General features: G+C 37.0%; 1 protein-coding gene across 1 annotated transcript in view; it reads right to left on the bottom strand.

The window, feature by feature from the left end:
- Positions 1-12,748, bottom strand: part of Tbx20 (T-box transcription factor 20) — a 48,217-nt gene that overhangs the window by 16,962 nt on the left and 18,507 nt on the right. The window contains exon 6 of the mRNA XM_047562336.1: positions 11,083-11,159. Coding sequence (XP_047418292.1) covers positions 11,083-11,159 — 77 coding nt within the window. The remainder of the gene's footprint in view (positions 1-11,082; positions 11,160-12,748) is intronic.

Here is a 12,748-nt window from a genome sequence, read left to right on the forward strand (position 1 = left end):
GCAGGGGTAAGGTCTAAGGGACAGCCATTAGCTTTTGCCATTTCCTACCTTTAGTATTTGTTTCAAGTAGCTTGCTTCTTCTGTAGTGGGTCCCTTTATTCAGGATTGTTTGATGGATTTTTTATGTACACTTCATTTAAATGGCATCTCATTTCTACTTTGTTAGGGAGATTTCATAATCTACTTTGTAAAAGTCTCCATAATACACAAATATAGTTGCATTTATGAAAGATTAAGGGAGTCAGCTAAGTTATGAGCCATAATAATTTTGTTATTCACTAGGTTTAAGCCTAATCTGTATTTTTCTGAGCCAAAAAACTCTATTTTTTCCTGCTTCAAAAAATACTATAAACAATCTTTTCCTTGACCCAAATCTATTCTGATTTTCTTTTAAAGAGATAAGAGTGATAATGAAAACTTATTTGTTAGCTACTCAGGTAACAACTATCAGGTAAGGAACCCTGAGTGGGCTCTCTTTTCTGCGCTAGACAGAGGGCTTGGAAGAAAGACCAGAAAAGCACATATCCTACACAGTGAAAAGTGAAGACAAAGCAGAGAGGAACTAGGTGCATTGCAGAAAGTCTTATTCTGGATCAAACTCTTAATAAAATGTGACTAATATGTCCAAAATTCCAAGGCAGAGGAGAATTTTAAAAGAAATGCCTCTACTATAGGACAGCTGGAGAGACTACTGAACATAGCACCCATTCAGATCTCCCAGGAGTCCACTGAGCTATCTCAAGTGCCAGAGAACTGGACAAGATCCATAATGCGGGGGAGGGAAATCTACATAATCCTCATACTTCGTTTCACTGTGAATTTCCTCCTCTCCACCCCTAAAGTCATCAGCAGAGCTTTTGACAATGTAAAAGGGATTCCACTGGGAAGTTCACTATAATTTAGAGTAAGCAGAGTCTGGAGTTGTCTTCAAAAGAAACAAAGGAAAGTGCAAAGGAAAGAAAAAGTGATGTTCAGAGGATTGCTTCCACCCTTTCTGTCACTTCACATCATGTTTGGGTAAAAGAAACAGAGGCACGAAATGCCAATAATGCCCCCTGAAAACTCTACCCTTTGAGTAGACAATAAAAGCAAAGCAAAAAGAAGGTATCTTCAAATCTTAACAAGTTGATGTTTTAGTAATCTTTTTAACATATGCTTTCCTAACTCCTTTAATACAAATTGTCTAAAATCTCTGCAAACTTCTAGTACTCTAAAAGAGAAAAAAAACTCCAACTTGTCTTATTCTGTTTTGTATTACCATCACAAAATATGTGAGACTAGATACTTTAAAAAGAAAAGAGGTTATTTAACTTGCAGTTTTGGAGACTGAAAGTCCAAGATTGGGTGACTACATCTGGCAAGAACCTGGTTCTGTGTCATAACATAGTGGATGGCATCTTGTGACATCATGTGTGAGAGTGATGATGATGTGTGCAGAGGAGAGAGAGGTCACATGGATAGAGAAAGCAAGCAAGATGAAGGAACACTCGAAGGGTGAACAGTCTAGTCCTTCCAGAGCAAGGACTCACTCCCTTGAGAAAATGTTAATCCCTCCTGGTGACCTAATCATCTCATACAGGTGCCATTCCCACCAAGCCTCAACTTACAACCTTCAAACCATAGCATCGACTGGTTTTCAGTCATAATAACTGAAGCACAAGATTAGAAGATGGACAGAAGTAGCACAGATATAGGGAATCTTTGAAATGTGTGCATCGCCAAGCTGTTACCTTTCCTACTCTGTCATCTTCCTTCTGGCTTGAACTACAAGTGCTAAAACAACCCTAATAACCAGCCTCCACTATCTCTGTAGGGACAGGAATGACATGTATTGGCAGATGTCAGATATCTCCAGCTTTCTCAAGTAGCATCACCATATGGTCTCACAATGAGGTTAGGATTCTTCTCATTTTAATTACAGAAAAAGAGGAAAAATCACCCTAAAGAGGTAAAATTTATAGTAGGTTTCCTTTGCCACCTCTTGCTCAAGGTTGTTTAACTGATTAGAGGTAGGCCCCACTAACCCTGCACTATTCCTAAGGAAAATCTTCTGCATTAGAAAATGCAAACTAGCCTAGATCTATGATGGGACTACACACTACTTTCTGGCAGTGTAAGTCACTATAAAAGATCCATAAATTACCCACAAATTGTGAACCTCTTTAGCAAATCTGCCAACATGCTTGCTGCTCAGTGCCTTGATATAGATAAAACTTCTATAATTTCCTAGAAATTAGATTTGCAACTTCATTTCCTAAAGTCTCCTTCATCATCTAAACCAAGAGAATGAGTTCTGAGCAAAACAAAACAAAACCCCACTGGGATTTTGTCCAAACTCCAAATTTCATGTGTTTGAAAGTTTTATTCAATATAAGGGGTTTTAAAATCACTTTTACAGAGACTTTCATTATGGATTCCAAACTAATGGGGTGATATAAACATATATTTAATTCCCTGCTCCACTGATATGACCTAGACAACAAGAGAAACCCAAAGCATGAGGTATGGTGCCAACCTTGTAATTAGATATTTCAGCCACAAACAGGAGAGGAGTGAGAGACGTATCTACCAGCATGACACCTATCAATGTGCAAAAAGAAAGCTGTCTGGGGAAAGCAAATGAGAAGACTTCTGAGCTTCACTAGATCCCTACTTGGAGCAATGGAGGTTAAGATGAAAGCAGATCTTTGTGTATTTGACGGGGAGCAGATTCTCATACTTCTGGAGTCCAGAAGGACAGAGTTAGCCCACAATGCATTTGGCACACCCAAGGGTGTGAACAGCTCTGGAGGAGGGCATAGGTCATTCAGCTGAGTGTTGAAGGGAGCACTGCCCCATCTGGTTTCTAGCAGCCAAGGCAGACAGAGCTACATCAATGCAAAGAAAATGCTATCCCTTTTCAGAGGCTGCTTCCCCGCCAACTGCAACAACTCTCTAATCCACACACAATTTCTGTTTTTCCATATTGGTGAAATGACAATAAATTTATTCCTCTTTCTTTAGTCTGCATTTAGAAGCGCTGACAAAGCACCACACGGTTATATTCAGAATTAACCTTAGCTTCTAATATTAAACAGATATTGTATTCTATAGAGCAAATGGAGAAAAAACCCTGGACATTACAAACCATTCAGCAATTCAGAAGAAGTTATTTAATAAAGTAAAATAAATTATTCCTTCTGAAACAGATATGTTGCAAGAAACAGGAAGACATAGTTTAAATCTCTAACTTGTGTTTTGAAATTTTCAATGAGATTTAAGAAGACTATATTAATGAAAGAGGAACTAGGAGTCATGAAATGGAAACATTTTGAACTTGTAAAAATTTTCTAGAAATGACAAAATAGCAACATATTTTATAGGAACTCAGTAGGACAGTAAACAGAATATAGGATGCTGCAAAAAAGAGAATCAATGAATTGGAAAGCTGATACAAGAAATTATCCTAAAATTCAGAGTAAAAAGTTAAATATATAAGAAAAATAGGAAATAGATTCAGGAGATGCAACATATGTTGCATGATAGGAGTTTTAGAAGATCTGAGTACAGCAGACCAATTGGAAGCTAGGAAAAAGAGAAGGAAGAAAAGGAGGAGAAAGAAAAAAACAGGAAGAAAATCTTCCTACGCTCAATTAGAACTTGAGTTGTTAAAGCGAAAGTTTAAATCATTTTTAAACACTAATGAAAAAAATCTACAACAGGACAGGTATTGATACGATTTATGCACTTTGAGGATAAAGAAAACATTCTAGAAATATTGTATACAGACAGGAAACAGGTAAGTTTCCTGCAAAGGAAAAACAGTGAGTTTAGCATTAACTTTCATTCTATAATATGTAAAACGCAGATGCCAAACCTAGAAGGAAGAATTAACAAGTTCTAAGGAAAGACTAGTCAGATTCATACTTAACAACAGAACTTCTCCAATAGGCAAGAACCCATGAGGACCAGCATGACCTTCCTCAACCAATTACTCAATGTTTACTAGCAACTGAGAATGAAGTCAGAATACAATTCCAATAACTGAAGAGAATATAGAAGAAATGAGCAGTAAGCAACAAAATGAGTTGCTTGCGTTAAATTTAAATGATTGTGATTAATGTGTTGCAATCCTTCTATTAACATTAAGGAAAAACTTGCAATAGACATAAAAAAGATACATGTATAACAGTCTGCATTTTAAGTTTGAGATTATTTAAACAAATTATTGGTTGAGAGACAGTATTTATAGTTCCCATTTTATCAGACAAGAAAATGTATAAATGTATAAATTCATTCTTGGCAAAAAAGGAATATCAACTTTATGATTATGTTCTTCTAAAGTTTTAAAGTTCTTTTAGAATTTAAGAATGTTAATAATTATTTGAAAAAAATATAATGAACATTAGAGAAAGGACGTTGGTTTCTGACAAACTGAACTGGGTTCACATGATTTTTGCATAAATCATGTGAATATGGACAAAGTAATAATCTCTCTAAGCTGCAAGTTTATCATCTATAAAAGAGGGATGATAATAGTTTCTTTGTTATGTGACTGTTCTCAAGAGTAACTGAAATAAAACACATGAAGTATATAGCTCACTGCCTGACACATAGCAAATACGGAGTGTTTGCTCTTATTGTTATTATAATATAAGGATAAAGCTTAGCTGAGCATGGTAAGGCATGCCTGTAATCCTAGCAGTTTAGGAGGCTGAGGCAGGAGGATCACAAGTTCAAAGCCAGTCTCAGCAACTTAGCAAGGCCCTGAGCAACATAGCAAGACATTGTCTCAAAATAAAAAATTAAAAGGGCTGAGGATGTAGCTCAGTGGTTAAGTACCCCTGGGTTCAATCCCTGGCACCAAAAAAAAAAAAAGATAAGCTTGATAAATAAAACAAAAAACTAGAAAAGAAATTAAAAATTAAAAGACAAAGCAAATATTCTCTATTATACAGAAAGCAGAAACAGTTCAAAGAAAACAAAAAAAAAAAATCAGTTACTACAATACTTGAAGATAGGTTCAATTTTTCTATTAAAAAATAAAGACCATCAGATAAGAGGCCAGTGTGGCTGACCCACTGAAGGAAGACAGAGAAGGCAGGAGAGCTGGATGAGGTGGGGCAGATCCATAGGGCCTCTGGAGTTCACTCTAAATGAGTAGGTAAGTAACTGGAGAACTCTGAGTATGAGTGATGTGATCCACTTCCTTTCTTTGACATGGTCATTTCAGATTGCATTACCAACAACAGACTTAAAGGCAGTTAAGAGTGGAGGCAGAGACCAATTAGAAAACTAACATAATAATCAGGAAAGAGATGACTGTGGCTAGATCAGGTGGAGCAGTGAATGTGGTAACTAGTAGGACTCCTCTGGACGTATTTTGAATGATAAGTTGACAAGATTCAACAACTGTTCAAATGTGGGCAATAATAAAAAACAGGAGTTAAGGGCGACTCCTAAGTGTTTTGGCCAGAACAATGGGAAGGTCTCAGTTGTCACAGCTGAGATGGGAGCAGTAAGGGAAGGGCAGGATGTGGTGGGGCACTCCATTTTAGGTGTGTAAAATCTGAGGTGCTCTTGGGGGAAAGGAAAAAGTAAAAGTAAATAGCCAGTTAGGTATTTCAATCTGGAGAAGACTGAACAAGAAAATTTTAATTTGATAGTTGTCAGCAAACGATGGCATTTAAAGGCACAAAATTAGATCGGACCACCCAGGGAATGGATACAGAATAAGAAGAAAAGTGCAAGGACCAAAACTTAGAACATATCACTATTCAGAGATGGAGGTGACGAGGAGGAACCAGCAAGGTGGGTGGAGAGAAATAGCCAATGGAGTTGAAGTAAAAACCAGAAGCGAGAGAAGCCAAGGGAGGGAATAGGGAGAGAATGAACAACTGTTCTAAATGCTGCTCACAGGCTAGTAAGATGAGGACTGGAATGGGCCTGGCCACTGGGTTTAGCAATGGCAATGTCGCTGGTGATCTGGAAAAGATGGGCTGGGGAATACTAGCAGTGCAAGTCTAAAAGGCAGAGCAGCAAGAAAGGAAAGCAAGGGGCTGAGAAGGAAATACACATAACTTCCTAAGAAGTTTTACTCTGAGAAGGAGTAGAAAACTGGGAAAGGCAAATAAAATTAAGAGAGGGCTGTTTATGTCTTAAAGTAATCTCAGGATATTTCTATGTTGTTCACATTTAAGACTTTTTGTGTCAATCTTCATAACAGAGATATGACTTTGTTTTTCCTTCTCTATCAGTTTTGGTTGTCAGGTCTCTGCTAGTTTGTTCAAATAAAATGAAATATTTTCCTCCTTTTTCTTTTTCTTTTTTGGATTATTTTAAATAGCAAAGAAGTAATCATTTACCTGAAGAGTTTACCAATCTGGTCCATAAATCCATCTGGGTGCAGTGTTTTTTGGAGGTAATAGTTCTTTTTTGTTGTTGTTTTATTCATTCTGTTATTTTTTCCTTCCCCCCCACCCCTCCCACCCCTCTTTTTCCTCTATATAGTTCATCCTTCCTTCATTCTTCCCTCCCTTCCACCCCCCCATTATGTTATCATCATCCGCTTTTCAGCGAGATCATTCATCCTTTGGTTTTTTGGGACTGGTTTATCTCACTTAGCATGATATTCTCCAACTTCATCCATTTGCCTGCAAATGCCATAATTTTATTCTTCTTTATGGCTGAGTAATATTCCATTTATATCTATATACCACAGTTTCTTTATCCATTCATCAATTGAAGGGCATCTAGGTTGGTTCCACAATCTGGCTATTGTGAATTGAGCAGCTACAAACATTGATGTGGCAGCATCACTGAAGTATGCTGATTTTAAGTCCTTTGGGTATAGGCCAAGGAGTGGGATAGCTGGATCAAATGGTGGTTCCACTCCAAGTTTTCTAAGGAATCTCCACACTGCTTTCCAGAGTGGCTACACTAATTCACAATCCCACCAGCAATGTACGAGTGTACCTTTTTCCCCACATCCTCGCCAACACCTATTGTTGCTTGTATTCTCAATAATCACCATTCTAATTGGGGTGAGATGGAATCTTAGGGAAGTTTTGATTTGCATTTCTCTTATTACTAGAGATGTTCCCTTATTATTATATGAAAAAAATGTTTGACATCTCTAGTAATAAGGGAATACTTTTTTAACAGTGTTCTCAATTTGTTCCAAATTCACAAATGTATATCGACTTCTGTCCTATTTTGTGCTGTTCACCTTGAATTCTACTTTTTCTAATTTACATTGCTACCCTTTAAAAAATTTTGTGTTGTTTGCTTGTTGACTTTTAAAAAATGTTCCTGTAGCAATATGCTCCACTCTTGTATCGAGTATCTATTTGTAATAATGAAAATATTCTGGAAATGGATAGAGGTGATGGTAGCACGACATCGTGAATGTAATTAATGTTGTGAAATGACACAGTTAAAAAACTGTTTAATGGTAAGTTTTGTGTTATGTATATTTTACCACTATTTTTAAAAATTCCATGATTATACAGCTTATTAAACCATTATTATACTATTGAACATTTAAGTTCTTCCTCCCAATTATTTAAAAAAGTGTATTTTAGTTGTCAATGGACCTTTATTTATTTATATGTGGTGCTAAGAATTAAATCCAGTGCCTCACACATGGTAGGCGAGCATTCTACCACTGAGCTACAACTCCAGCCCCCTTACCCCCAATTGTTAATATTAAAAATAGCACTACAATAAAAAGAAAATAAAGTATAAGTCTTGACTCAGCATTTTTATTTGCAGGTATTTGTCTTACCCACAAAAATTATGTGGGTAATAATTAAGAATATGTATAAAGAAAAACATTTTTGTCCTGACATACTTGTAATGGCAAAAAATAAGGAACTTAAATAGACAACACATTGGATTAGTCAAATAAATTGTGGTACATAATGAAAAATTAGGCAGCCATTAAAAATTGTGGTACAGACATAGATCATTAGGTAGATAGGCAAAAAATGATTTAAAATAGTACGTGCAGTATGACAAACTTTATAAAAGTAAATGTTCTGTACATGCATAGAACAACACTTGAAAGAATGAATAGATAACAGAGTTTGTCAATGGTTATTTCTTAGTGAATGGGATTTCATTATTTTTATGCTTTTTCTTCCTTGTCACTGTTTTCTGCAATGAGCATGAACTCTTTTGGTAAAGGGAAAAAATTAATAAAAGAAACTGATTTCTGAAGAAATTATTTTTTAACAAAAACATTCCCAGCTATTTTTCCTTTCTCAGGAGTAACAACATGGCTTTGTGTACTACAAAGTGCCCCTTGCCTAAAGAAAAAAAGGAAATGCCAACTGGCCGACCGTCTATTTATCATATGGAACCAGCAGGCAATTCTTTTCCTGATCTAAATAACTAGAAATTGTATTATATTAAGATATCCCTTTGGGCTTTTTAGACTGCTTCTTAGCTGGCCATAGTAGATATACTTTCTACTTTTGATAATGAAATTGGTTTTCTTTTACAAGTGAGGAAGATGCTGTCCTGAAAAGTAACAGTGTACATGAAGTGAGACATTCCACTATTCAAACAGAAAGCAGTAAAATTAAAGCTAGAAAAATGCTAATGCCTTTAAAAGTACCCAAAGCTAGTGCAGTTACAAAAGGAAAAATACTGAGTTTCAAGGTATAGACAAACAGATTAGATCTGAAAGGCATTTTTGTTAGGTTGTCCCACACAGTGAGTTATAAATCTGGAACAGGAAACTTGAAATCATTAAGGTCACATATTCATAACATCATATTCAATTAGGTTAGAAAAGTGCAATATCTGTCATCATGTCATAAAAAGATGTGTTTTTCTCTCAGATCTCTTATGAAGAAAAGCTCCCAATATTGTTACAGATAGGGCTGTTTTCAATCAGTTACAAGAAGCAATTCAATTACTAGATGGTTTAGTGCAGTAACTGACTCCAGACTAATTTAATTTCTTTAGGTCTCTAAAGATCAATTGATCTGATTTGTCCCATCCCCAAAGGCTGTTTAGGAAAAATTCAAACTTAACTACCTGGAAATGAAATCCAAAACCTTGGCCAATTTCACACTACTTAGGTCATCTTGCAAACTTTCAGCTAGTCACGTAAGAGTGCTCTCTTGGCCCTCAGACCATCGAAAACTACTTAGCTTCACGTACACGTGAGTGCTCCCACATCAGGATGCTTATTCAATAAGTGGAAAATGTGGCCACATGCATTATCAAATCTGTTGCTCTAAAGGGCAGTCAAGACTGGGTACTCCTATCTCATGAGCACATGTGTGACTGCAAGGCTATTTTTACTCTAAGAGAAGTTCATTGAGACCATTAAAAGTAGACTTAGGAGGTGGACAAGCTGTGAGAGTCAATGCTTGTCTAATATGATCAGAGACTTGCAATTATTTTGCATTTTTGTATTTATAAAGTGCTTCCATAAATGTCATATTACTTGATGCTCAAAAAAACCTTCAAAGTGAACAGGGTTATTGTATCCATTCTCTAGATGTGGAAACAGACCCAGGTTCAGTGACTTCTTCAGGATCATTCTCCCAGGAAAAGGCAGAGCTGCACCTCTACCTCATGACTGTTTTCTCCCAATGTATCATGCTTACCCCCTGATCTGAGACAGGAGATATGACCCCTACACAGTGAAAACATATCACTACTGCCCCACTGAGTCATTGTTTACATTCATACTTGAAACCCAAATAAAACTGAGGAAAAGTTCACTTAAAATCATTCCAGCTGCACAAACTCATCTGCATCAGAGCTTCTGACCCTCAGAAGGAGAAACTGGAAAAGTCATGCCTAAATAAAGAAGGCCTTGTAAGTAAACTCCTTTCTTACCCAGACTGGTCACCACATTCGTACTGACTTATTCACCTAACTGGAGACTTACCTACTTGCCTTCTTTCTGTATTTTGCAATGGATTTGCAACCACAAGCCTGAATTTCCTACCCTGACCTACTATCCCCAACCACTTGTCAAACTCTCCAACTAATTAATCTTTCTTTTTAACTCAAATCCCACAGTTTGCACCCAATGTTCAGCCAGTCCTGCTTGATCCTCTGCCTCCAAACACAGTCTCTGTATCTTTTCTCCCCATTCAAACCACCTCCCCATGCTCTGCCACCTGGGAAGGTGTAAGGAGAATCAGACATCATTATCCCTTAATGTGAATTGCCAAGACAGGTTGGGCAGAAGTGCTGAGGTCAGATGTGGCTATGTGGTAGCTAACAAATAGTATGGCAGAAATGTATAGCAGGTGATGAGGAAATCATACAAAGATGTGGAGACACAAGTAAACCAAAGGGCTGGGAGCTAAGGTACTCAACTTATCAATAGAGACATCAGTCACATAAAAAATTAAATATAGAGAGACAGTGTGTTAAAGAAATAAAAATAACTGATATGGTTAGAAGTCTCTTTGGGAAATACATTTTTAGACATTCATATTGGGCAAACTATGGGCTCCATATAGGCATTACCCAAGACCTAGATGGTCTCAAGCTGCATGAACCATTTTAATTGAGAAGAAGTGAGCTAAGTTATAGGTACATGACTATTGTTTGTCTTCATACAGGTCCTGAGACCTGATGCTTCTTCTGTTGAAGATAAGCAGTTTATAAGTAAAATTACATAACCTTGATTTAAATTGTATTTCCTTATTTCAAACTTCCAAATTACCCTCACGCTTTTGGTGTTAGCAAATACCTTCCACTTCAGGAGGGAAAAGGCTATCAAGTTTTCATTGCTGCGGACTGCCACTCATCAAGACATGAAACTTAATACCATCAAGAGGACCAAGACTTTGATAACAACAAAGTCCTATTTTTTACAGTGAAATTAGTGTCCCAACCAAAGGATCCCCTTCACTCAAACTGAGCATATGATAGATTCAGTTACAGCAGCTGTCAAGACTTAAGAGCTGCATATCTGCAGGGTTTACAACTGGAAGGAAAGGGTGCAAAGAATTGGAGACTATATGCATAAGGTTACGGTTCCTTGGCGTCGAAAGGCATGTGTTCTTACAAACTCACTCTTCTCTTTATCTTATCTGGACAAAAAAGTAAACAGAGAATTCTCATTACCTCTCAATGTCAGTGAGCCTGGAGGAGTCCCGGAATCCTTTGGCAAAGGGATTGCTATCTATTTTCAGCTTGGTTATCTGGAAAGAAAAGAATGGGTACAAAACAATCTCATTTCCGAGCTCAAGGAAGTAAAATCAGAAAGTTCTTGCACTTTTCATAGCACCCAAGAATATCATGATGTCTCTCAATATCATGAGAAGGATTTCCAGTGCTAGACAAGTTCACAGAAGGAATGGATCATGGCCAAGATAGACACAATTAGATTTGGGAGCCTTGCAGGCAAGGGTAGACATGAACTGGGGTTTGAATCATTTCAGGGAATAGTGAAACACTACAACTCAACTGGGGAAGGGGGTACTACCTATGTGGGAGAGCTATGTACAATTCCGGCATTGGTGGAGAATGGGGAATACGAGCAAAACCGCGAACTCACTCTAACTTGGCAACAGATTTTGTTAATACTATTAGCATGTATATATACCATAATAGATGAAAAATTAAATGACCAATAATAGCCTCATGTTCAATACTATATTAATTACATGGCATAAACACATTATAAAGCCTTCAGATTATGTTTACTCCTCTCCCTCTTTCCACTTGACTAAATTAGAATCAAATTAGTCCATTTTTGTTATCTTCCATACAAAGTTATTTATAGAACTCTTTCTAATAAGAATTGCGGTCTTAGGTATTAAGTGTCTATGCCAAAGTATTTATGTATTTTTTTTGTACTGGGGGTTGAATCTAGGGATGCTTTACCACAGAGCTGCATCCCCAGTCTTTTTATATTTTATTTTTGAGACAGGGTCTCTCTAAGTTGCTATGGGTCTTAAACTTTGCAATCCTTCTGCCTCAGAGTCCTGTGTCACTGGGATGACAGGCACGTGCCACTATACCTGGCAGTATCTATAATTCTTATAAAACTAATATTAATGTAGAACGAGTCATTAAATCATATGTACCATGCCTCCAAGGGAAAATACATCAGGTTGTGAAGCAAAAAATAAATGACACACTAATTAAAAGATACTTGAAATGGAAAATCCCTGTCAGAGCTGAAAGGAACCTGAGAGAGCAGTGAGTCCATGCCTTCCTCTGACAGATGGACCCACTGAGGCACAAAGGGTGTAAGGACCAAGTCACAGCTGGTCAGCAAATGAATTAGAACAAAGGACACCTACCAAAAGAGGTATATTTCATCAGCATCAAAATTAGAACCTAAGTTAATCTTTGCAGGAAAACACATATAAAATATTCTTAAAGGGAAGGTAGTCATGAATTGAGGAATGTCCTCCTCCTTCAAATTAAGAAATAAACAACTAGAACACAGGGTGAAAGAATATTTTGCCAAGTGTTAACTTTTCATTTAATCAAAGTGCATTCACAGTTCCCTTTAAATGATTAACACCTGAATAATTTATTTTCTCACTACAAAAGATGCTTTTTTTCAAGTTTTCTTAATGTGAGCTAAACTTGCAAAACTGCAAACCAGCTCTTCACCTCCCTTAAGATGGAAGCTCTGCACAATCCCAACCAGATGGATGGCTCTGCTCTGTGGATAACACTAAGGAGTCATAAGATGGGTTCTGTGATAATAACCTTTAAGGGTACCTAAGTGTCTCAGAAATGTTTATCTTTAGTTCATGTGCATTCACTGTAGAGC

Source organism: Sciurus carolinensis, chromosome 8 (assembly GCF_902686445.1).
Source record: "Sciurus carolinensis chromosome 8, mSciCar1.2, whole genome shotgun sequence".
In the NCBI taxonomy this organism is placed as follows: Eukaryota; Metazoa; Chordata; class Mammalia; order Rodentia; family Sciuridae; genus Sciurus; species Sciurus carolinensis.